Raw genomic sequence first — 23,706 nt, 5'->3', positions numbered from 1 at the left:
TCATTTTCACTTGAATTAAAAAAGGTGTTAAGAAGAGTTATTTTGTACAAGTTATCATGAATTTATCTCAAATAATGACCTACTAAATTGTACAATATATATCAATTGTCCGATATTTTGAAAGTCTCAAGTTCTTTAAACGAGATTGGAGTTCTGGAGCACATTGCAATACTATAGTATGACTAGGATAAATCCTATATAATTGTGCTTCGAGCATGTAGTTTGGATTTCGTATTTTATTTACGCGGATGATACAATTCATGAATTACAGTTATTTGGGTCATAATAGTTACAAATATTTGCGGCTAGTGCATGCATAACTGGGAATAATTGAATCAGTTTGTTTGAGCAATGATATATTGCTTGGTAATTTATTGCATAAATTTAAAACAAAGATAAAATAATACACGTGTCGCAACTCGCTAGAAAGTTGATTAAATAACAGTTTCTGTAAAACCGTGTTTACAATATAAATCGTCATTCCCTATAAATAGGGTCAACATACAGAGATCCCAATACTCAGCTAAGTCCAATCGAAGAAATATTGTACACTATAACAGAGATGGAATCTACTCGGATAGCTATTTTAGCTCTTCTTTCTGTACTCCTGGTAAAGCTTTATTTCCTTTTTATCTGTAAAAAACTGAACGTCCCATTATTTCTCCATTCAAGTATATATATTGCTCGCATGGATACTTTATTTTTCCCAGTTCATTGTGCGTTGAATCCAAGATGTCTTACTACCACTGAGTTTCCTCTCTTATCACAATAGGAATACATTTTGTGTTTAAAAACAAACTTTGCTATTTGTATGCAGTTTGGGAGTATTGCCGTGGAATCGAGAAAGTTAGGAATCCAAGAATATTGGAAGATGATTATGAAAAATGAGGTTATTCCAGATGTCATTAACGAGCTTATTCAGCCTCAGTCAAAAACATTCATAGCTAATAAAGGGACCGGAGCCAACGAGAAGGCATCCAAAGAAATCGACGGAAACTTCCTCTTCTACGGCTACAGAGGCAAAGAGAGTGAAGCCAACAAGGCGGCATCCAAAGAAACCGATGGTAATCCTTTATTCTACGGTTACGGACGTAAAGGGACTGAAGTCAAGGAGACGGCATCCAAAGAAATCGACGGAAACCCATTTTTCTACAGCTACGGACGCAAAGAGACCGAAGCCAACGAGAAGGCATCCAAAGAAATCGACGGAAACTTCCTCTTCTACGGCTACAGAGGCAAAGAGAGTGAAGCCAACAAGGCGGCATCCAAAGAAACCGATGGTAATCCCTTATTCTACGGCTACGGACGTAAAGGGACTGAAGTCAAGGAGAAGGCATCCAAAGAAATCGACGGAAACCCATTTTTCTACAGCTACGGACGCAAAGAGACCGAAGCCAACGAGAAGGCATCCAAAGAAATCGACGGAAACTTCCTCTTCTACGGCTACAGAGGCAAAGAGAGTGAAGCCAACAAGGCGGCATCCAAAGAAACCGATGGTAATCCCTTATTCTACGGCTACGGACGTAAAGGGACTGAAGTCAAGGAGAAGGCATCCAAAGAAATCGACGGAAACCCATTTTTCTACAGCTACGGACGCAAAGAGACCGAAGCCAACGAGAAGGCATCCAAAGAAATCGACGGAAACTTCCTCTTCTACGGCTACAGAGGCAAAGAGAGTGAAGCCAACAAGGCGGCATCCAAAGAAACCGATGGTAATCCCTTATTCTACGGCTACGGACGTAAAGGGACTGAAGTCAAGGAGAAGGCATCCAAAGAAATCGACGGAAACCCATTTTTCTACAGCTACGGACGCAAAGAGACCGAAGCCAACGAGAAGGCATCCAAAGAAATCGACGGAAACTTCCTCTTCTACGGCTACAGAGGCAAAGAGAGTGAAGCCAACAAGGCGGCATCCAAAGAAACTGACGGTAATCCTTTATTCTACGGCTACGGACGTAAAGGGACTGAAGTCAAGGAGAAGGCATCCAAAGAAATCGACGGAAACCCATTTTTCTACAGCTACGGACGCAAAGAGACCGAAGCCAACGAGAAGGCATCCAAAGAAATCGACGGAAACTTCCTCTTCTACGGCTACAGAGGCAAAGAGAGTGAAGCCAACAAGGCGGCATCCAAAGAAACCGATGGTAATCCCTTATTCTACGGCTACGGACGTAAAGGGACTGAAGTCAAGGAGAAGGCATCCAAAGAAATCGACGGAAACCCATTTTTCTACAGCTACGGACGCAAAGAGACCGAAGCCAACGAGAAGGCATCCAAAGAAATCGACGGAAACTTCCTCTTCTACGGCTACAGAGGCAAAGAGAGTGAAGCCAACAAGGCGGCATCCAAAGAAACTGACGGTAATCCCTTATTCTACGGCTACGGACGTAAAGGGACTGAAGTCAAGGAGAAGGCATCCAAAGAAATCGACGGAAACCCATTTTTCTACAGCTACGGACGCAAAGAGACCGAAGCCAACGAGAAGGCATCCAAAGAAATCGACGGAAACTTCCTCTTCTACGGCTACAGAGGCAAAGAGAGTGAAGCCAACAAGGCGGCATCCAAAGAAACCGATGGTAATCCCTTATTCTACGGCTACGGACGTAAAGGGACTGAAGTCAAGGAGAAGGCATCCAAAGAAATCGACGGAAACCCATTTTTCTACAGCTACGGACGCAAAGAGACCGAAGCCAACGAGAAGGCATCCAAAGAAATCGACGGAAACTTCCTCTTCTACGGCTACAGAGGCAAAGAGAGTGAAGCCAACAAGGCGGCATCCAAAGAAACTGACGGTAATCCCTTATTCTACGGCTACGGACGTAAAGGGACTGAAGTCAAGGAGAAGGCATCCAAAGAAATCGACGGAAACCCATTTTTCTACAGCTACGGACGCAAAGAGACCGAAGCCAACGAGAAGGCATCCAAAGAAATCGATGGAAACTTCCTCTTCTACGGCTACAGAGGCAAAGAGAGTGAAGCCAACAAGGCGGCATCCAAAGAAACCGATGGTAATCCCTTATTCTACGGCTACGGACGTAAAGGGACTGAAGTCAAGGAGAAGGCATCCAAAGAAATCGACGGAAACCCATTTTTCTACAGCTACGGACTCAAAGAGACCGAAGCCAACGAGAAGGCATCCAAAGAAATCGACGGAAACTTCTTCTTCTACGGCTACGGAGGCAAAGAGATCAAGGTGAACAGTGGTGACATCGCCAACAAGGTTGCCCACAACAATTTGGCACACGCATGATGGCATGTTGATGCATCTTGAATCGTTTGAACGCACTGTTATGTATTGTTATGTGTGTATGTGGTGTGTGCAATGTATAATTATCATATAATAATTAATCATACACCAGCATTAATTAATGTTTTCTGTTTACTCAACTCTACGTCTATTGGTATTTTCAATAATGGGATAATATTATGTTTGATTGTCTTTTTACTCGGTTTTCAATTTCTTTTGTCTCCATGTGTGTGTGTGTGTGTTTTTTTTTTATGAAATGCAAGTCATGTCTTCGTTCAATAATCTTTCCATTGAAATCGAGATTGAAGCTATTAAAAATAAATAAAATTGCTTAGCCTATGGGATATTCTTATATAGCCAATCATGGGGAGCGTGGAAACTATGTTCTATTGTTCAAATTTTATGGCATATGTCCACGCGAAATTGATGTAAATCAGAATTCAGAACTACTTACAATTGTAGGATTTTTTTTTATTTTAACTTTAATTTTGTATTTCTTCCTCACTGTCTTTAAAAATAGAGGGACATAGATATTTAAACTACATAGAAGTAATAATATAAATAAAATATTTAGCTATATAGTAAAGTTATATCATTTCATTGAACTACATAAATATTTGAAAGTTTCCTGCTTTATGAAAAAGATTGACTAAAAAGTGTCCCGTTACATGTCCGAACTTACATACATAGTATATTTCTGAACTTGCATACATAGTATATTTCTGGACTTACATACATAGTAGCAACAAAAACAATATAATATGTAACGTAAATATATACTAAACCACTATGTCAAAATCTCTACCCCAAAGCTTCTTCAGGGAATAGTTCATCCTTGATGGAAGGAGCGATCCACTGGATCTGAATGTAGGTGATCTCCCATAGATCATCACCTTCCTTCTTTGCCAGAATCTCCATATCTTTCATCTCCGTGATGATCCTCCTAAGCATGTCAGGGACAGAGCCGTGAAGCCTGGACTTTCCATACTCTCCCAAATCCGCCTTCATGTACGTGTCCATTCTCCGAAGCACTCCGAGCCAGAAGGTCCTAAACCCGGGGCTATACGATATTAGCCTCATGAACCTAGAGAAAACCTCGGTTAGAAGATCCATGGCGAGCTTCAACGTCCCTTCCATGCTCCGGGTCTCTCTCTCCGCCCCGTCCCGCCTCGAGTACTCGAGCATCTTCTCGTGGAGGTCGTCGACCATGGCGAATATCACCAGGTTGAAACAGTTCATCACGTTGCTCGGAGTCAGGTCGAGATTCTCCGCGAGCTCGAAGCTCCGCCGGAGAGCCTCCACGGCATGGTTTCGGATCTCCTCCCGGCGAGCGAGGCTCGTCTTCCTGAGAGCCTCACCGAGCTTGAGGAAGAGGTTGACGGAGTAGCCGAGGGCCTGCTTGTTCGAGGGACTATTATCCGGCGAGTTCGACGATTGAGTCTTGTACCTGTTGGAAAAAAAAAAAAAAACGTCCACATCAGCTACAGGCTGACATCAAATATAGCCGCTGAATCAGACGTGATAAAGTTAATATCTGTTATATTTTAGATATTTGTATACTTTTTATCAATGACTCCTTTGCAAAATTATTTATCAAAATTTAAACATCAACCTGCTACAGCCTACAGGCTGGCATAAAATATAGTCCCTGATTAATCAGATGTGATTAAGTTAATTTCTGTTATACTTTAAATATTTGTATACTTTTTGTTAATGGCTCTTTTGCAAAATTATTTATTAAAATTTAAATTTGTACGTGGTCAATTAGCTACAGAAACTTTTATTTTTCCCCTAAATAATTTACAAAATAGCTCTCTTTAACTTTTCTTTTCGCATATTAGCTCCTTAATTTATATTTTTGGCTTTGTCCCTGCCTATAGTCGAGAAAATCATCCTTACCACATGACGAGTTTTGTAACGCTGTCGGAGAGGAGGTCGAGGATCTTGATGTTCTTGTCGAGCGGGCTGTTCCTGAGGGCGACGAAGCTGAAAGCCGCATCAACACAGTAGGCGTAGTTTAGCCACGACACGTGTGTCCCGTCGGAGATGAGCATGATTAGGGTTTCGACGGCTTGCTCGTACGTGTCGGGGTGCCTTCCGATGATGGATAGGAGGTGGAGGACGGACTTCCATCCGAGCTGGCTCTTCATGTTCGCCGGGTACTCGGTCAAGATCTTGTTCACCGACATCCTTACGGTATCGGAGCAGGTGTCGAGAACCTCCTTGTCCAGCTTCCACATCAGGTTGATCGATTTGAAGATGAGCTCTTCGGGGAGCTTCTCCGGCTGGTACGTCCCGAGGAGCTTGAGGCAGACTTTGAAGAGCCCGACGATGGCTCTCTCGGCGAACAGCGCCGGCGAGAGAGCCGGGAAGTTGGCGACGAGGATGAGGTGTTCGTGGAGAGCCGGCCAGAAGGCGTGGAACCTCTGGAGATTCGACATCGTGATCGTGATCAATAGGTCCCAGCAAAACCCGACGGTGTCTTCTTCTTCGGCCGAGCTGCTGAACTTCTGCCCTTTCCCAGCGGCCGAGAAGATGAGAGCCCGGCCGAGGTTGATGAGCGACTCCTCCGGCAGGCTCGCAGTGTTGCTGAACACCGACCCGATCCGGCAGTGCCTGATGATCTTGAGATTCTGCTCGAACTCGCTGACGCAGAGCGAGAGAGGCTGGTCCGGATCCGCGGCCTGGTCGGCTGCGAGGAAGCGCGAGAAGCGCCCGATCACGCGCGAGCCCTGCCGCGACCTGATCCCGAACATCATCTTCTTCTCTTCGGGGGGGTCTGAGGACGACGACGACTCGAAGTCGAACTCGAGGACGGACTGAGGGAGGAGGCGGAGGCGCTTGAGCTTGAGGAGGCACTCGACGACGTTCTTCCAGGCGGCGCGGATGGAGCCGCCGTGGGAGGCGGCGAGGGTGAAGACGGCGAGCGTGGCGATCTTGGGCTTGGCGTCGTGGCTGAAGGCAAAGAGGGTCTCGTCGGCGGAGGCGTAAGGGTTGAGGAGCGTGGTGAACTTGCAGAAGGAGGCGAGGAGCTCGTCGAGGGTCTCGTGGAGGCCGTAGCGGGCGATCCTGGCCACCGAGAACAAGCCCTCCACGCACTCGTGGAGGAGGTCTTCCTCGTCGGCCGCCTCGAAGAAGGCGCAGAGAGAGGCCACCGCGGGGCCCGCGATGCAGGAGAACATGTCCCTGCCGAGGCGCCGGTCGAAGCCCGAGCTGGTCTCGAAGGGCCGGGCGGTTCTCGAGCGGTTCATGAGCTGGAGCCAGCGCGTGGAGTTCATCTCCGAGCCCTGCCCGGACTGCTGCCCGAAGATGCTGATGGCGTTGTTGGAGATGGACAAGAAGAGCTCGTTCAGATACTCTTTCGGAAGGTCTCTCCCTCCGTTTATGGCTCTGTTGTTTCTGATGAACTCCTCCTCCGTCATCTTCTTCTTCACCTGAGGGTTGTGCTGGTCTGTGTTGAGCATGATGAGAGAGTAACACAGAATGAACACCACGTCCTTGCTCTCGAAGATGTTCTCGGCGGCGCTCTGTTGCTCGTAGAATCGGTCAGAGAAGGCCTCCAAGATCCTCTGAATCTTCTGCGACTCGCCGGGGAGCCGGAAAGTCTCGAGGTAAGTCCTCAGGGCAGTGTCCAAAACCATGCCAGAGAACTCGAAAAACTCGGTAAACTCCTTCAGAACCCGGAGGTTGAACTCGTCGGGGTCGCCGAGATAGTCCCCGAGCATGCTCTTGTCCAGCCCCGGAGTGTACCGGAAGAAGAAGGCAAACGCTCTCGGGTCAGGCGGGTCAGGAGCGAGCTTGGAGAATTTCAAGTACTCCAATCCTTTCTTCTCGTCGCGGTTGAAGTGATACGCCGCGACGAGGAGCTTCCTCTTCTGGACTCTCCTGAGCCTCAAGAACTCGACACGGCTCGTCACCGAGCCGTCTTTTGGCTCGTCCTCCCAGAAGGGGCTGAGCTCGGTGATGGACACCGGGTACGGGCCCGAAGGAGTCGGGTCGTCGGGTCTGTCGACGTTTTCGGCGATGGTGTGGATTACGGTCATGAGGCCCTCGAAGGCCTGGACTTTGAGGGAGGTGAGAGTCGAGGCGGTCGGGTAGGAGTGTCTGCAGAGAAGCTTTCCGATATCTTCGAAGACGTTGTTGCAGAGAGGGTCGCAATCGTAGTTTGCGTAGGCTTCCACCATGAACGTGGGTTGTCTGCAAAAGTTTATGATCGCTTCCAGAGACACTTCTTGGAGTTGGATCGGAACGCCCTGCGTCGCCCCCGAGATTCGGAGCACCACGAACACGAAGAACGCTTCCACTTGGAGACGAAGATGCCTGTCAAAGAAACTTAACTAGTTACATGAGTGTGCGTTTTGCATTTGAATATGCTGCTATTTTCCTAATCTTTTTTATAATGTAACATAGCAGCGTGGCGGCTATGTATGTATGTTTACCTGCGGAGAAAGTGGTAGTTATTCAAGACGGTGCTACAAATCATGGACAAGACGAGAGGGCTACAAAAAGTGCCGTAGTGGATGAGATGGTGGAACAAGTCGTCTTGGACCAAGGCCAGCAGGTTGGGGTGTCGGCCAATGGTGTCGCCGCAGAGCTCGATGGCTGTGGTTATGAGGACAAGGGCAAAGAGCTGCACGTCCTCGTCCGCCGCCGCGGTGCCTTCCCCGTCCGACAGCTCAACTCCGTTGAAGAGGGAGCACAGGAACCGGAATATGTCCGTCACGCACCCGATCCCGTACCCGCTCTCCCCTTCTTCCTCTGACGCCGTCCCGCCTCCTTCCTCGAATTCCGGCATTCGGGAGAAGACGATTTGGATGAGCTCGTGGGTCGCGTACCGCGCATTCCGTTGTAGGAGGTCCCCGCGGCCCGAAGATTGCTGGACTATCTGCGAACCAATAATGGATGCAAGAGTAAAATGTTACTTTACTTAAAATCGCGGAATTTGCCCTCACAATTTATCGTTTAAAATATTTTTATCTTTTCTATTCGCAACAAAATAATTTTCTTTGCAACGACAAAAAAAAAAAAACACATTTGATCTACGAAAAAATGGCTGAGTTGTGGAGCTTAATGTATCGATAAGACTATAAATTATCTTACGATAATATATCGCGGGTCGACTTGTGTCATCTAATCGACAACTTGGTTTTTGGAAAGGGGTGGTACGTAAGACCCCTCCTGAGAGTTGCAAAATTAAAATTGTATTGTAAAGTGTGTTTAGTCGATGCTATTTCGAAAATTTGCAAGAGACTATAGTCTCCATTTGGGTCATTCGTGAAATCTGTTGTGACAAAGTGGAGATAGCTCTTGCATTAAAAGAGCATTGCTATTCAGCACCTTCACGATTTTGGACGATCCACACAGCTTTTGACAAGTGGAACAATTTTAAAGAGTTTTTGGTGTTTATCACTTTGTTGGGGAAAATCGTGAGTCGTGAAGTCGTGTCAAAAATCATTCCCGGCATTAAAAGTAAATCACTATGAAAATGTGTGTTATATTATTATTTATTATTTTTCATTGTTTTCTCGTTAGGTATGGCTCAAATTTCATCACTAGATACAAACATGTAAAATAAAAGTCACAAACAAAGGTAACAGACCATACAAATTTAATTTCATAATTTGTGAAAAATTTACATCTTAGTTTATTGGCAAGTTTTTTTTAGTGTTAAACATTAGAAATGCAAGCTATACCAAATTTAATGAATTTTGTTTATACAATAGAAAAAACTGTTTCTAATGCAAAAACATATTTTCGTTTCTTATCTAGCTTTCTCATAATATAAAATTAAAAAAAAAAGAAGAAAGTAGTACCTGAAAGCAGGTATTGAGGAGGGTACAAACGGAGTGATCAGAGATGAGGGAAGAAGCGGGGTGGTGCATGAGCTGGGAGAGAACGAGAAGGATCTTGAGCATGACGGCGTCCTCGGAGAGGGGATCGGTCTTCTCGAGGCGGCAGCCGGTGACGGCGTCCACGACGGCGGTGACGGCGCGCCTCGCCCCGGGGCTGCCGCCGTCGAACACCTCCAGCTTCAGCGTCTTCAGCACGGCCGAGAGGGCCACCCCCGTGGCGGCGGCGGGGACGTTGTCGCTGGTCACCACGTCCAGGAACGGCGACAGGTACGCCGCGGGGTCCACCGCGCGCCACTCCACGCGCTGCTGCGCCGCCGCCCCGCGCAGGGACTTGAGCGCGTGGACCAGACGGGGCTCCGCCGACTCCTCCGCCTCCGCCGACCGCCGCAGCACCGCCAGCACCGCCCCCGCCTCCACGTTTAGCATGCACGACACCCCCAACTCCTTTCTCTTCCATTTCCGCACATCCAATTCTTCTTCTTCCATCTTTCACCGATCTCCTTTCTCTCTCTCTCTCTCTCTCTGCCCTCCAATCATATATTTGGCTGCTACGTGGACGTATATTCATGCATATTTGTCTCCTCATTCTTCTCGACATCGTTTACGCCTTAGGGGAGAGATAGATATACTCATATATTTATATAAGTTTTCTTTTGTAGCCCCGTTACTTTTATGAATTTCACCCAATAGTAACTTTGCAAAGGCCTTAGGTTTGACCCAAAGCTAAATTCTTCAAGGGTGGGAATAAAAAATAATAACTTTAGCAGGGGGCTACAATTATATTTAGGATAATTTACAATATTACCCCCTGAACTCGTGCATGATTAACAAACTGCATCCTGTACTCGGATTTTCAACAAAAAATACCCTGAACTCAGGTTTTTGTTGACTTTTGCCCCTTCTGTTAAACCTTTTCAGTTACCGTCCAATGGAGTTGCACGTTTAACTCACGTGAGCTGAGTATGGAGGGTATAAAGGTATATTTGGTTTGTATTTCATTTATTAAATAACTCGAAAATATTAATTATATTATAATTATATTCGAAATTATATCTAAAATTAAAACCGCCAAAAAAGTCTGAAAAATAAAACCCCAAATCGCAAATTTTTAGGGTTTATTCGAAAAAGGATAATTTCGGCGTGGATTCCTCCAGGTTGTTCGATGCGAAGCACTGGTGGTGGAACGAAGTCCCCGGCCAAGAAAAAGATGTCTCCGGCCAAGAAAAAGATGTCTCCGGCCAAGAAGAAGATGAAAAGAAAGTCCCCGAAAAAGAGAGCTCAGTCTCCGACGAAGAAAATGGATTCCAAAAGTAGCGCAACAACCCATAAGTTACCAAAATACGGTGAGAAAGTGTTATTAAATAAGAAATGCAGTAGGGACCACTGTGTACGGTGGACCTGAGATTGTTGTTGCGAAGCCTTAAATTCGAAACACTTGGGACCACATTTGATGTGTTTGTCTGATGTTAGTGGGTTTGTAGGTTTGAAGCTTCAATTTCGAAATAGTAGGGACCACTAACTTCAGTTTTTGGCTTTGTGTTGTTGGTTGTTCACGCTGGATTCATTGTGAGAATCCTTTGTTTATTGATTATTTAACCTCTATCAAATGTGTTTGATTTACTAGTTTATTGATTAATTAAACTTTGGATATCCTTAAACTTTATCTGATATGTTATTTAGGATCCTGTTATTCACTAGTTTAATGATTAATTAAACTTTATGTTATATATATTGATTAAGATGTTGTTTAATGATTACTTTATCTGATATGTGTCCTTTTATTTACTTGTTTATTGATTAAGATGACTGTATGTAACGTGTTTTCTTTACTTTTTTGTTTGATTACAGTGGATGGGTCTGGTAAGTTCACATTTCAAATTCACCATGGTGGTAAAATGAAATTGGTGAATGATCGGTTGTCTTACGTCGAAAGCAAAGTAGATTTTGTAGACTACATGGACATGGATCGGTTGTCGATAGTGGAGATCGACGGGATACTCATTAAAGACTTGGGATACTACTGTGGAGCAATGTATTACGTCATACCCGCGTATTCCGATGAGCTTGTATTGCTTGATTCAGACCAGACCTTGATGTCAATCGTAGGCGAGCTAATTGAGAACACGTTTGAGGTGTTGTTGTACTGTGACCACCCCATTCAAGAAGGAGGAAGTAAGCCGGTGCTGCTATTAGATCAGAGTCAACATGATGACACTTCACGTCCAGTTGAAGAGACTCAGTCAGTAGTTGAAGGGAATCAAGGATCAACGAGTCCAATTCCAGAGAGTCAAGTTCTAGAGAGTCAAGTTCCTGAGAGTCCAATTCCAGATAGTCAAGTTCCAGAGAGTCAAGTTCCAGAGAGTCAACCTCAAGCGTCCCAGAGTCCACCTCAAGTGACCCAGAGTCAACCTCAAGCTTCCCAGAGTCAACCTCAAGCGTCAGAGAGTCCACCTCAAGCTTCCCAGAGTCAACCTCAAGCGTCAAAGAGTCCACCTCAAGCGTCAAAGAGTCCACCTCAAGCTTCACAGGTTCCAACACAAGATACTCAAGTAGAAGTGGAAGCAGACGAAGAACCAGCAGTGGAAGAGCACAAAGAAACAGAGATCGAGGAAGATAGCGGATTTGAGATGAGTGAGGACGACGTAATCGTTGACGGAGCAGCTATAGATGGAGGCCTAAGAGGCAAAGGAAAAATGCATCTCAGTGATGAAGAACCAGTATCTGATACAGATAGTGACTACAACGACGAAGATGATATAGACTTGAAGAACTCGGACGCGTCTAGCGAAGACGAAGCGAAGACCGATAAACGTCGTTCAGTTTGGAAGAAGGTGCTTCCCAAATTCCAGGAGTTTAGAGAAGACACGGATATGACACAACCAGTACTGAAACTAGGATTAACTTTTCCTAGTGGAAAAGTATTCAAAGATGCTATTCGAGAGCAGTCTATCCGATCCGGGAAGCAAATCAAGTTTAAGGTCAACGATTCAAACAGAGTTAGAGCTGTTTGTAAAGATAAGACGTGCAAATGGTTATGCTATGCCTCTTTTCTCGGTAAGACAACCACATTCGTCATAAAGACGTACGTGCCTGAACACACATGCCCGAGAACAAATGAAAACCGGTTTGCTACGTCACGATGGTTGTCTAAAAAGTATATGCCAACCTTCACAGAAAACGAGTCTTGGTCTGCTGTTGGCTTCATGAACAAGGTACAACAAGACTTAGTCTTGAATTGCTCAAGACAAAAGGCGAACCGGACAAAGAAATTCGCGGATGCGGTGATAGAAGGCTCGTACACAGAGCAGTACGCTAAGTTGTGGGACTACGGGGCTGAGATCAGGAGATCCAACCCCGGTTCCACGGTTGAGTTTCTAACCGAGTCCGATGCTGAAGGTAATCCCATATTCCAGAGGCTCTATATTTGTTACGCCGCTTGTAAAGCTGGTTTCGTTGAAGGATGTAGACCTGTTATCGGTTTGGATGGATGTCACATAAAAGGACATCACACAGGTCAGTTGTTGACGGCCATTGGCATCGATGCCAATAACAGCATGTTTCCTATAGCGTTTGCAGTGGTTGAGTCCGAGTGCAAATCGTCGTGGGCATGGTTTTTGAACTTTCTGCGAGACGATGTGGGCATACACAATGGACATCATTGGACATTTATTACTGATAAACAGAAGGGGTTGAAGGAAGCACTGAGTGGGATGTGGGAAGAGAGGGTTCTGTACAGGCAGAGCATAGACATTGTGCACGGAATCTGCAAAGCAATTTCACGAAGGTAATGTACTACTTTTCTGATATTATTAATTGATGTCTTGATGGATTCACTCACTTAAATACTGAATTCTTGATTCAATGTCAGGTTTTCAAAGGTCAATTTCTTAAGAACAAGGTAATGGCAGCGGCAAAGCAATATTCCGTCTCAAAGTTCTTTCAAGAAATGGAATTGATCAAAGCAGAGGATCAAGACGCGTATGATTGGTTACTGGATAAAAACCCCCGTAATTGGGCCAGAAGCAGTTTCAGAACAACACCAAAGTGCGACATCCTGCTTAACAACCTTTGCGAGAGTTTTAATGGAACTCGGGCCGTGTTGCTAGCTAGAGGAAGACCTATTCTCTCTATGTTAGAGAGAATTAGGATGTACCTTTTGCAGAGATTCAGCAAACAACGTCTAGCTGCGGAGAAATGGACGGGCGACATTGGTCCTCGGATTTACAAAATCGTTGAACAGAATAAAATCAGCAGTGGTGCGAACATAGCAATCTGGTCCGGGGGTTTTAAGTATCAAGTTCAGAACATGTATGGGAGCATGTACGCAGTTGACTTAGGCACAAGAACCTGTTCATGTTGTCGATGGGATTTATCAGGTACGTCATGAAATGTATCCAATATTTTAAGTAGTTACCTTATTACTTATATGGTTTCAACATGTCCGATCATCCATAGGGATTCCGTGTGCACATGCCATTGCATGTATATGGGAAAGATCGCAGCAAGTAGAAATGTATATCGACGATTGCTACAAAAAAGAGACGTACATGAAGGCATACAAACACCAAATCTTTTCGATGAATCCCATCGAGCAGTGGCCTAAGACAGGTCTAACACCTATGGGAATGCCGCCAAATAGAGCAAAGCCGGGAAGACCCAAGAAATTGAGGAGAGTAGAACATGATGAGGTTATTCCACCGGGTGGAACCAGAATGACTCGAAGATACGTCACGGTTACTTGTTCTGGATGTGGAAAATCGGGTCACAACCTAACGACATGCTTTAGGAGGACACAAGAAGAACAGGTCATCTATTTTCTTAGCTACAAAAAAACTGTAAACATTTTCTAATTTCTAATAAACTTGCAGAGGCAACAACAACGACATGCTAGAGATCAACATCAAGCTGCTAGACATGCTCACCGAGGTACTGCTGAAGGTGAAAGTAGTCAAACAGGAGGCAGTCAAGGCACTCAACAACCACAGCCTAGGGTAAGTCTATCAGAACTGAAATACATTACCTTATACATACCTTAAATAGCAATGTATCTAATCAATTGAAATGTATACAATTACAGCGTAGCCCGAGGCTCAACAGGGTTCCAACGAGACGAAATATATTAGAACCGAAGAATTTGTTCTGATTCTCGTGTTTTTGGACCACAATATTATGGTGAACAAGTTATGAAGTTGGATTACCGGTCTCACAATCATATTTTGTCCTTTTGGGTAGTTTTTTTTGTGCATTTTGGTAGACTTGGCTCGTTTAGGTCTCGAAATGATGTAATTTAGTGTGTCAAACTTTTGGGTAGTTTTTTTTGTGCATTTTGGTGTTTCTTCAGTTTCTGGACATGGAATGCAAAGTTTGTAATTTCTTACTATCTTGTTTGATCAAATTGAATGATAACTTTTGGTTGAAATGGAATGCAAATTTACCAGCAAAATACCATAACATAATGTACATACCATTACACTTACACAGTTACACATACCATTGCTCACATAAAATACCATAAACCTGTTACACATACCATTAAACACATTCAGTTTGGGGCTATTTGAAACAAAACGCATAAATTAATACAACAACAATTATTAACATAATGTTCTTGATTTTCTGGGCTTCTGCAATCAGTTTCACACTCACTTCCTTCGCTTCCTTCATCTCACCACGGACTTGAAACACAGCGGCGTTAATATTGCGTAGTTCTGCTAGAATCAACTGGCTCCCTTCCTTAGTCTCGCAACTGGCTTCATATACAATATTCTTCTTCGCGCCTTCATCACTCATTCCCTCCTCCTCCAGTTTATTTATTTTCTTCAATAAACCCGGGATAATTTGGAGAGACCTTTTACACATTTTCGGATCAATCCATTGTAACATGCCACAACCAGCTTCCACATTTTTCTGCAAATAAAACCCATCACCGTCCTCAATTAATCAAGTGATACGCAGACGACAACTAGGAATACAAAACCCTTACCTTGTATCTGGAACAGCCATAAAACCTTCGACCTGGGTTGTCACACGTCCATGACGTGCGCTCGACACTCAACAGACCGCATTTGCAACGAGGACTCCGACGACTCTCCACTGCTTCGTCGACGCTTGCTGTAAATGCGCTACTCGACGACGAATCCATGTGGAACAAGTATACAATCTGAGATTATGGGTTCGTTTTGGGTTGAGAAGATTGGTTTGAAGATCGACGACAACGCCCGATTTGGGTTTTAAAATTGAAGAGACCGCGCGATTTGGGTTTGAACACCGACGAGACGCGCGATTTGAGTTTGAAGACCGACGAGCCGCGCGATTTGGGGGTTTAGGGTTACACGAGTTTGGGATTTTGTAATTGTTTCAGATTATGTTCAAATGTGGACATTTATTAATTTATTTAGGATTTTATTTATTAGTTTTTAATAGTTTGTAAGGGTATATTGATAATTTCAACTCCATACTCAGCTCACGTGAGTGAAACGTGCATGTCCATTGGACGGTAACTGAAAAAGTGTAACAGAAGGGGCAAAAGTCAACAAAAACCTGAGTTCAGAGTATTTTTTGTTGAAAATCCGAGTACAGGGTGCAGTTTGTTAATCATGCACGAGTTCAGGGGGTAATATTGTAAATTATCCTTATATTTAAGAAGAATATAATTCAGTTTTTTACTTTTTTTAACTCGTCAATTGCTCGTTTAATTAATATTAATAAATTCAATGCTACTATATGAAAAATAAATATAAAAAAGGACTAAAAGTGAAAGGAAAAAATTTTGAGGGGACATTTAGTATTTTCGTGAGCTTTTATGTTCATTATTATTGGTGATATCTGAATTAAGTAACCTCTTCGACAATACAAAACCCAATTCCTTTATCATAATAATAATTAAGTCATGAAATTACATTGTTTCTCAGCGTCGTCAAAAACAAGAGCTTCTCAGCTTGCACATCTGAACATCACTTTTTTCTTATGTTAACGTTGCGTACTAAAGCTCATGTAATAATCACCAGAAAATTTACATTAAACCAAAGAGTTTTTTCTCCTTTTGTTTTTCTCAGTCTTCAAACGCCTGGCCTAAACGAACCCTTAATCTCAAGCCACAAGCAGAGCAACGTGTCAAAGACATCATCGGCATCAACACTATTATCTCCGAACCGTGGAACGGCCATGAGATTCTTCAACCAACCCTCGTGGAGTGTTGAGAACTTCGATCTCCCTTCGCTTCCCTTGAAACTATCACCGATCGACCTTTCCATCGCCTCGCCAGCCACCGAAGCAGCTTCGACCACCCGATCGGGGATCCCCGCCATGGTGGCAACTTGCAGGCCGTAGCTTTTCGGGCACGCTCCTTGAGCGAGTCGGTACAGGAAAACCAGGTCATCGTTTTTGGATAAACGTCCCGGTCTAGGTTTGAAACTGCACGCCATGTGTTGGAGGGTTACGCGGGGGTGAGAACCGAATTCCTTTGTGAGAGGGTGGTAATGAGTGGCAAACAGTAATCGACAGTTCACTTTTTCGATCAGATGGCGAAACACCTGAGAGGGGTTTTCAGAAAAATAAGTAAAAATTGAGGAAATGTAAGATTTAAAAGTTTCTGACATGAAGACCATGAGTAAAAGAGTTATTACAGCATATGCAATGGCGTATCCATCGAACGTGCTTGTTCCTCGACCCAACTCATCGAGAATAACCAAAGAATCTTGAGTTGCATTTTGAAGAACTGAAGCTGTTTCTGTGCATTCGATGAAGAATGTACCTGATCATAAACCAAAGATCTCCTCATAAGAACACTCAATTATGAAATCATTCTGATTGATCACTGTGATTTATTATTTTCAGGACCATGACCACCGTGACTGTGAAACCTACATTGTCTTTATTACAATTATCACCATTGGCAAGTCTGTCACAAATAGTATGTAATACTAATATCCCAACCCCGAGCGATTTTTTTTTATAACTTATTCTGATAAATACAAATTTTAAACCAATCATGCTGAACTTACTTTCGCCTGTCAAGATCCGATCACTTGCTCCAAGCCGAGTGAATATGACATCCACAAGTGAGATAACACACATTTCACAAGGGACATAGCAGCCCAACTGAGAGAGTAAAACAATAAATTAGAATCTCAAGATCCTAGGAGTGGGTCGAATTCTAATCGAAGCTAAAACAGCTGTAAATAAAGGAGGTCAACCTGAGCCAGTATGACAGCCAAACAAGTTGAACGAAGAAGTGTTGATTTACCACCCATATTGGGTCCGGTCAATAGCATTGTGTGAGGATGATGAGAATCACTGGCATCCTCGCCGAGGACCACATCATTGGGCACAGCCACTCGTCCATTCTCACCAAAGGCAAATGGATGCCACAGCCCTTTGATTTTAAGTACGGGGCTGTTGGTTCCTTCACTTGCACGGCTAACGTTTTTTGCAGCCTGTACAATGGTCGGTCTCGATACGGTCCCAGTTGAGGAGCTAGCCGTGAGCGCAAACGATCTCAATACATCAATGCAGTTTATGGCTTGGATGATTTTAGACCATTCAGCCCCTCTCTCGACAAACAGCTCAATCAGAATAGTGATGATTTCGGCATCTTGATCTGTAACATCGTGATTCTGGAATATAATATGTATATATGAGAGTCAGAAATGTCTTGATAACACCACAAAAGGGTGAAAGTGAGTACTTAATAGTGTCCGGTTGCACTAATAAGAAAACTGGAATGGATGTATTTGGACAGCAAAATTCTTAATCGGACAATATGTACCTGGTAGTTTGGAAAGTCACTATTTATTGCTGCTTCAAACTGAGTCAGAAATTGATCTAGCCCATTAGTTCCACTCAACACAGGAAGCTTGAAATTTTTCAAGAGAAGTGCAAATGCATGTCTTTCCTTCTCCAATAGCTGCACCAAGTCAAATCCAACACGAAGTCCTTTCACTAGGGTCCCGAACAATTTAACCTTCACAGCAATAAAAAGGAAAATGTTAAATTTTATTGAATAATAACCTTAACGGACTGACAACACCCATCTCTTAGAGACCTGATTGAAATAAAAGATAGGAAAAAGCAAACAAGAGGAATGAGAGAAACATCTGTGACCCACTCCACCGTGAATTTTTTTTTTTTTTTTTTTTGTCTTTGTCTTTGTCTTTGCAGAAGAGACCGCAAATCAGTAATTTGCACAATGCACAGAGAAGACTTACTCTTCTTTTCAACACTTTCTTTCCAAACACGGGTAGCGAGAGAGAAGCTGATGACTGTGCGCTTGCCCTAATTTGTCCAAGCAACCTTTCTAAGTCTGGAAGCTTGCGAAGATACTGAGCAGCGAGTAACATAATTTCTGAATGTGCCATCAGATATTCAACAACATTGAGCCTATTATTAATTCCGTCAGCGTCCTTCAGCGGATGACAGATCCACCTCCTTAAAAGCCGTTTACCAGATGATGTCACACAGTTATCAAGATACTTGTACAAAGTACCTGAACATCCAATCAGTATAAAACTATTAGCCCTGTATCCGCTTAAAACACAAGGAAACTAGCATACTCTTATTTAGGGATTTTCCTCGAGGCTAAGGATTCACAAAGCACTTGCCTGATGGGCCACCATCGGCGTTATTACAGAAAATCTCGAGATTTACTAAAGTTTGTCCGTCCATTTTGAGGCAGCCTCTGTACACTTGGTATGGAGATATTTCCCCGTTTCGTAAAACATCATCTAACTGTAAAACACTAGAATACATCAGTATAATGGATGAGATCGTTCTCCCTCTCCAAATCCTTAATGAAAATATAAAAGACAAGCTTACCATAATCCGGGATAGATGATCAATGAGCCCACCAAGAGCAGATATGCTAATATCTTGGTCTATCACATTGTCAACTACATTATTCCACAAATCGGAAGATCCTTTAAAGTATCCCTTCATCTGAATCAGGTTTCTTATTTCAGAAGCATCTGCAAAGTCAGTGATCGGCTGCAATGGAGTCAATTGTGGAGCTGAAGAACCTGCAAGACAAGACTTGATTCAGCTTGATTATGAACATACACCTTGGTCTGCTGGAAAACAACTAGTAAAGTGCAATCGAGTCAATATGAAAAAGCCGCAGATATTATGACCTGTTAAGGAGTACTTTCTGAGTGCTCTTTGAAAATCTTTGGACAGCCCTGAGGAAAAAAACAAGTTTTAAATAACAGGATTGCAAAAGAAAAAGGGATAAGGAATGGGTTAGGATGTGATAAATTCACCTCTACTCTCATACAGAACTTCTTTGGGTGACACCTATAATAGAATACGAATGAGGGAGTCAACTCAATACTGATACTTCAACTGAGAAGAGACAATGAACAAAGATATAGCAGATAAAACAGTAGAAAGCTTGCCTGCATCAACAAGGCCCCCAGGCCAGAAAAGGATGCATCATCTTTGATGGAACCAACCCAAAATTTTAAAGCAGCACAATCAACAAAAGCAAACCCATAAACCTTCGATCCATTATCAAGCTCTATATTACCCTGAAACAATAAGCCACGCAGATATTTTCAACAGGTCAGTGATTGACCTTGCTGTCATGGAACAAAATTAGAAGCTGATATGATTTGCTTGGTGGTAATATTTCCATAATTGACATTGGGGATGGAACTATAGAAAAATTCTCTACAAACCGATCTTACCTAATTATGCATTAGAAAATTATGTATTCACGACTGAAGATAACATGGCTATATTGATGAATATTGTGTCATTAAGTTTCCCTAATAGAAGTTCCCTAGACCACAATGAAAAGTACGCAATTGAGAAAGAATCTAGCATAAGGGCAAAAGGTAAGACTCCAGGCCTGAAACTCATCTGCTCACACTTGGATCACAATTATTCGGAACACAAACCTCTTTTATAGCCAGAAGGTGGACAGCATCAGGACCCAAACTAACATCTGTCGCAGTTGACGGTGTGACCACCTGAACCAGTTTTCTTGATATTACCTGAAATTAGAGGGGTAACATTCACACCATTTTGTTATCCATCTGGTTTCTTTCACTATATTATTCATTTTCATTGTGGTTTGTTTGAGTCAATATATGATTGTAATTATGTTTTTCTTCACAGCATATAGTTAGTCTTTTAGCAAAAGAATTGACCATGATCATGCACGGACCATGAAGGGAAAGCACTTGATATTTTTCAAGCCAAACAAGTAGAGCTTATGTAACATAATTTTCGCCGTATTAGGCATGTTAAAATTAAACTTACAGAATTTGCGCCTCTTGCTTTTGCATCACCAGATGTTTCCAACTGCTCGATGCGGCCAACTTTATACCTGTGAGTAAAATGTAGAGAACGAAGCGCCATTGTAGAGTTTTATTCTTTGAAAAAGCGGAGTACCGGACTGTATTCGGAGTTGAATAAGCTTGAACAAGTAAATAGTCAACCCTTACCCACGTGCAACCAGCTTTTGAACAGCATCGTCAATCCCAGATTCAGAAACACCAACCTAAACAAGAAAGCCTTTTTAATTAAAATTCCAAAAATAAATAAATTACATAAGCAAAAGCTTATGAAAGGTTGCACATTCACAACTGAACAATTAACACCCCACCTGCTTGCATTTTCCAACTCCACTTAATGTGATTTTCCAATCAAGCTCTTTATGACCTATTTCAGCATCTAGCTCATAAAGCTCATAAAACTTTCCCTGCATTTCACAATACATCGCGGCATTAAATATGTTCAGTAACATAATGAAAACCACAGAATCCAAAGCTTGAACCATATAAGTTTCGAGCGTGGAATGCAAAAGTTGCAAGAAGCAATTACTAACCACTTTAAAGAAAATAACAACATCCATATATTGGCATTTAACACTCCAATATTGCTTCTGCGATGCTGACATTTTCTTCAGAGCATCGGGCGGTATATAAAGTGTCGTGTTATCATAAAGCGGATCATTGCGCCTTCTTCGATTAGCATCTCTGATTTGAGATGGATCGAGCCACTCAAACTTGCTGGCAGCTGTTTCCTTCGCTTCCCCCTTACCCTTCTTCAAATCTGCTGGCTCCTCCAAAAGCCTCATCTTTTTGCTAGACCCGAGCAATGATCTCTCAAAACCTTTATCCACCGAATTCGGTCCATCCTCTTGAATCCTTTTCAAACGTGGAAACAGACGCTGAGTTCCTGGTGTTTCGGGCGGGGCGATATCGCCATCGCTTTCGACACAAAAGGCAAAACTTTGATCAGCTTTCCCGTAGGATTTCACAGCATTTTTCTGTTCAAGAAGTTGAGAACCCATGTCTTTATTAGGCAACTGTTTGGGTTCGTATGTCTTTTCAGACGCCTTATGAGTGTCCCTGAAAAACAAGGCACAGCAAAATTACCAAAAATCAATTATACCAAAAGCAGCTTAATGACAAAATTTAAAAGTGTACAGGTTTGATAACAACAATGACAAGAAAACCTATATCAGAAACACCATGTTTAGTTGGTTACAACAAGCTCGCAGACTTGAGTGCTAAATATATGATAACAAGATCAATTTCAGGGATAGTTTGACCACCAATAGTAGCATCAGCGAGAAATTATTAGTTATTCACCCATCAATATCTTCCTCAACGACATAAAATTTTAACGAATACAAGAAAAGGAAAAAAAAATAAAAAAAGAACAATTAAACATAGGAAATTTACACAGTAAAACCCTGTCTCGCGTGCTATGGCGAAGAATTTACCTCTCGGAGGCTGTCTCTCTATCACCGGGCTTCGCAAACTTGTGCATGATGCTAGAGAACAGCGAACCACCATTTCTTCTCTCGGTGCCGATATAATTTTCCGGCAAAACCTGACGCGGCACCTTCTCCGGCGGAGTGTCCGTTCCCGTGACCTCGGGGTCCGAGTCCGTCGCACGACCTGGTGGAGGGTTCTGGATCTGCTGCTTCGCCGGAAAGTGAGGGAATTTACGGTCGCCAGAGGTTTGGTTCTCCGGCGAGGGTTTCTGGAAGAACGAGAGAATGGATTTTTGGCGCTGCATTTTCTTGGGAAATGAGAGAAATTAAAAAATAAAATGTATTGGGCAAAAGCTAATATTAGTACCAAGTAAAATTGGCGCCAAATACTTTTGTTTTTGTTCTTTTCGAGATTTTAATGACGAAAATATCAACGCAATTTCAGCCCATTATAAATGTCAATATCGTTTTGTTGGGCTTTAGTGTTGAAAATGAAATATTCGGGTCCAATCCAGCAGCCCAAATTCACACCACTAATTTCTTGCCCCGCACGGATTAAACTCTGAGTTTTATTCTATCCGAAAAGAAAAAATGTCCGAGAAGGTTCCAGAGAAAGAAAGATTGATCATTACGCACAGAACTTTCCAGATTCTCGTCGTAAACAAAAACACCTATATATACACACATCCAGTATCTCTAGGATCAACCATTTCAAATTGCAGAACACAGAAATTTCATCAAACTAGGCACCAAGAAATGCCAAGCAGATATCCAGGAGCCATAACCCAGGAGTGGGAGCCAGTGGTCCTACGCAAGCCGAGACCCAAATCCCAAGCCCTGCGAGACCCCAAGGCCGTGAACCAGGCCCTCCGCTCCGGCCAGGCCGTGCAGACCGTGAAGAAGTCCGACGCCGGGACCAACAAGAGCGCGGCGGCGGCCCGGCCGGCGAGGAAGGTGGAGGACGCGACGGAGCCGGCGGCGGTGGAGCGGATCGGATCGGAGGTGAGGCTGTTGATCCAGAAGGCTAGGGTGGGGATGAAGATGAGCCAGGCCGATCTGGCGAAGAGGATCAACGAGAGGCCTCAGGTGGTCCAGGACTACGAGGCTGGCCGTGCCGCGCCGAACCAGGCCGTGCTCGCCAAGATCGAGAAAGCTCTCGGTGTCAAGCTCAGGGGAAACATCAACAAGCACTAGTCATCCATATGGATGTGTGTGTATGTAAATACGGATATCGTTGTAATTGTAATGTTCTAAATTCGTTTTGATAGTGATTAGCTTTCCCGTTGTAATCCGTATTCGAACAGGACAAAGCGGAATTCAACTATCATACGAATCTTGTTTTGATCTTATCATACTTTTTTTTTTTTTGTAGTGCATATCTGATCGTCTTTTTCATTTGTTGATCCAAGTATAATAGCCCTGAAATCTGTGTTTTGAAGATGGAAAAGAAAGACTACAAGAGTGAATAAATAATAAACTGTCCTGAAAACATGAATCAAGTATGATTCATTTTCTTTGTCGAGTCTCAACCCAAAATAAGAAAAGAAACTTCATTTGTAAAAGAAACTGCCAGAAAAAAATATACGGAATGGTACAAAAATTAAAATTAGGATTGGTAATCCAACTCTCTAATTAAGATCTTTCATTTCCTTCAGTCTATAAATGACCAACAAAATTGTCAGAAGTGGGGTTTGAACCCACGCCCTCTTTCGAGGACCAGAACTTGAGTCTGGCGCCTTAGACCACTCGGCCATCCTGACTTATGTGTCTATGCATTGAAAGTTAAAGTTATACTTAAAACTCCAATGCTTCTATTGCTTTACATGTAAGATATATATAACTGTCGTTTACTTTGTGCACACTATATATATTTTTTTTCATGGATG

At 43.2% G+C, this 23,706-nt stretch overlaps 6 protein-coding genes, 1 long non-coding RNA gene and 1 other non-coding gene across 8 annotated transcripts; 5 read left to right on the top strand and 3 right to left on the bottom strand.

Moving 5' to 3' along the window:
* The first annotated feature begins 504 nt into the window (after positions 1-504).
* Positions 505-3,457, top strand: LOC149400897 (uncharacterized). The gene is made up of 2 exons (XM_089610541.1): positions 505-610; positions 818-3,457. Exons 1-2 carry the CDS (start codon positions 563-565, stop codon positions 3,248-3,250), a joined length of 2,481 nt encoding a protein of 826 aa, XP_089466667.1. The 5' UTR covers positions 505-562; the 3' UTR covers positions 3,251-3,457.
* A 419-nt stretch (positions 3,458-3,876) lies between these two features.
* GNL2 (GNOM-like 2) lies at positions 3,877-9,585 on the bottom strand. The gene is made up of 4 exons (XM_089610540.1): positions 9,061-9,585; positions 7,687-8,144; positions 5,147-7,567; positions 3,877-4,694 (listed from the first exon to the last, which is right to left on the bottom strand). The coding sequence occupies exons 1-4, from the start codon at positions 9,583-9,585 to the stop codon at positions 4,049-4,051; spliced, it is 4,050 nt and encodes a 1,349-aa protein (XP_089466666.1). The 3' UTR covers positions 3,877-4,048.
* Positions 9,586-9,992: 407 nt separating this feature from the next.
* On the top strand, positions 9,993-11,178 carry LOC149400895 (uncharacterized). Its single transcript, XR_016296762.1, has 3 exons — positions 9,993-10,076; positions 10,254-10,442; positions 10,948-11,178. It is a non-coding gene; the product is annotated as an uncharacterized LOC149400895 (long non-coding RNA).
* Positions 11,179-13,000: 1,822 nt separating this feature from the next.
* LOC149400894 (uncharacterized) lies at positions 13,001-13,713 on the top strand. The gene is made up of 3 exons (XM_089610539.1): positions 13,001-13,475; positions 13,555-13,642; positions 13,695-13,713. The coding sequence occupies exons 1-3, from the start codon at positions 13,001-13,003 to the stop codon at positions 13,711-13,713; spliced, it is 582 nt and encodes a 193-aa protein (XP_089466665.1).
* On the top strand, positions 13,682-14,402 carry LOC149400893 (uncharacterized). The gene is made up of 3 exons (XM_089613475.1): positions 13,682-13,904; positions 13,968-14,090; positions 14,177-14,402. Exons 1-3 carry the CDS (start codon positions 13,719-13,721, stop codon positions 14,240-14,242), a joined length of 375 nt encoding a protein of 124 aa, XP_089469601.1. The 5' UTR covers positions 13,682-13,718; the 3' UTR covers positions 14,243-14,402.
* A 1,560-nt stretch (positions 14,403-15,962) lies between these two features.
* MSH7 (MUTS homolog 7) lies at positions 15,963-22,127 on the bottom strand. The gene is made up of 17 exons (XM_089613502.1): positions 21,827-22,127; positions 20,924-21,449; positions 20,702-20,797; positions 20,541-20,596; positions 20,356-20,422; positions 19,992-20,087; positions 19,488-19,619; positions 19,353-19,386; positions 19,224-19,271; positions 18,913-19,112; positions 18,699-18,825; positions 18,306-18,583; positions 17,867-18,061; positions 17,295-17,714; positions 17,103-17,199; positions 16,725-16,852; positions 15,963-16,631 (listed from the first exon to the last, which is right to left on the bottom strand). The coding sequence occupies exons 1-17, from the start codon at positions 22,123-22,125 to the stop codon at positions 16,158-16,160; spliced, it is 3,273 nt and encodes a 1,090-aa protein (XP_089469628.1). The 5' UTR covers positions 22,126-22,127; the 3' UTR covers positions 15,963-16,157.
* Positions 22,128-22,419: 292 nt separating this feature from the next.
* On the top strand, positions 22,420-23,169 carry MBF1C (multiprotein bridging factor 1C). Its single transcript, XM_089612607.1, has one exon. It carries the CDS (start codon positions 22,577-22,579, stop codon positions 23,012-23,014), a length of 438 nt encoding a protein of 145 aa, XP_089468733.1. The 5' UTR covers positions 22,420-22,576; the 3' UTR covers positions 23,015-23,169.
* Positions 23,170-23,496: 327 nt separating this feature from the next.
* TRNAL-CAA (transfer RNA leucine (anticodon CAA)) lies at positions 23,497-23,580 on the bottom strand. The gene has a single exon. It is a non-coding gene; the product is annotated as a tRNA-Leu (tRNA).
* Positions 23,581-23,706: the final 126 nt, after the last annotated feature.

This window comes from Urtica dioica, chromosome 4 (genome assembly GCF_054948205.1).
Source record: "Urtica dioica subsp. dioica isolate 48M chromosome 4, U.dioica_male_clone48M_v1_H2, whole genome shotgun sequence".
In the NCBI taxonomy this organism is placed as follows: Eukaryota; Viridiplantae; Streptophyta; class Magnoliopsida; order Rosales; family Urticaceae; genus Urtica; species Urtica dioica.
The sequence above is the reverse complement of the archived record's forward strand: the minus strand, read 5'-3'. Positions and strand labels throughout refer to the sequence as shown.

What these genes read in the sequence shown, in the direction of transcription:
- LOC149400894 (XM_089610539.1), top strand. Translation starts at nt 13,001, where the DNA reads ATGGCAGCGGCAAAGCAATATTCCGTCTCAAAGTTCTTTCAAGAAATG. An exon ending in TTGTCGATGGGATTTATCAG is followed by an intron (nt 13,476 to 13,554) that starts GTACGTCATGAA and finishes GATCATCCATAG; the next exon opens with GGATTCCGTGTGCACATGCC.
- LOC149400893 (XM_089613475.1), top strand. Translation starts at nt 13,719, where the DNA reads ATGGGAATGCCGCCAAATAGAGCAAAGCCGGGAAGACCCAAGAAATTG. An exon ending in GGAGGACACAAGAAGAACAG is followed by an intron (nt 13,905 to 13,967) that starts GTCATCTATTTT and finishes ATAAACTTGCAG; the next exon opens with AGGCAACAACAACGACATGC. An exon ending in CTCAACAACCACAGCCTAGG is followed by an intron (nt 14,091 to 14,176) that starts GTAAGTCTATCA and finishes ATACAATTACAG; the next exon opens with CGTAGCCCGAGGCTCAACAG.
- MSH7 (XM_089613502.1), bottom strand. Translation starts at nt 22,125, where the DNA reads ATGCAGCGCCAAAAATCCATTCTCTCGTTCTTCCAGAAACCCTCGCCG. An exon ending in AAGCAAGAGGCGCAAATTCT is followed by an intron (nt 20,088 to 20,355) that starts GTAAGTTTAATT and finishes CTCTAATTTCAG; the next exon opens with GTAATATCAAGAAAACTGGT. An exon ending in ACCTTCTGGCTATAAAAGAG is followed by an intron (nt 19,620 to 19,991) that starts GTTTGTGTTCCG and finishes TTATTGTTTCAG; the next exon opens with GGTAATATAGAGCTTGATAA.
- GNL2 (XM_089610540.1), bottom strand. Translation starts at nt 9,585, where the DNA reads ATGGAAGAAGAAGAATTGGATGTGCGGAAATGGAAGAGAAAGGAGTTG. An exon ending in AACTACCACTTTCTCCGCAG is followed by an intron (nt 7,568 to 7,686) that starts GTAAACATACAT and finishes TTTCTTTGACAG; the next exon opens with GCATCTTCGTCTCCAAGTGG. An exon ending in GTTACAAAACTCGTCATGTG is followed by an intron (nt 4,695 to 5,146) that starts GTAAGGATGATT and finishes TTTTTCCAACAG; the next exon opens with GTACAAGACTCAATCGTCGA.
- MBF1C (XM_089612607.1), top strand. Translation starts at nt 22,577, where the DNA reads ATGCCAAGCAGATATCCAGGAGCCATAACCCAGGAGTGGGAGCCAGTG.
- LOC149400897 (XM_089610541.1), top strand. Translation starts at nt 563, where the DNA reads ATGGAATCTACTCGGATAGCTATTTTAGCTCTTCTTTCTGTACTCCTG. An exon ending in CTCTTCTTTCTGTACTCCTG is followed by an intron (nt 611 to 817) that starts GTAAAGCTTTAT and finishes ATTTGTATGCAG; the next exon opens with TTTGGGAGTATTGCCGTGGA.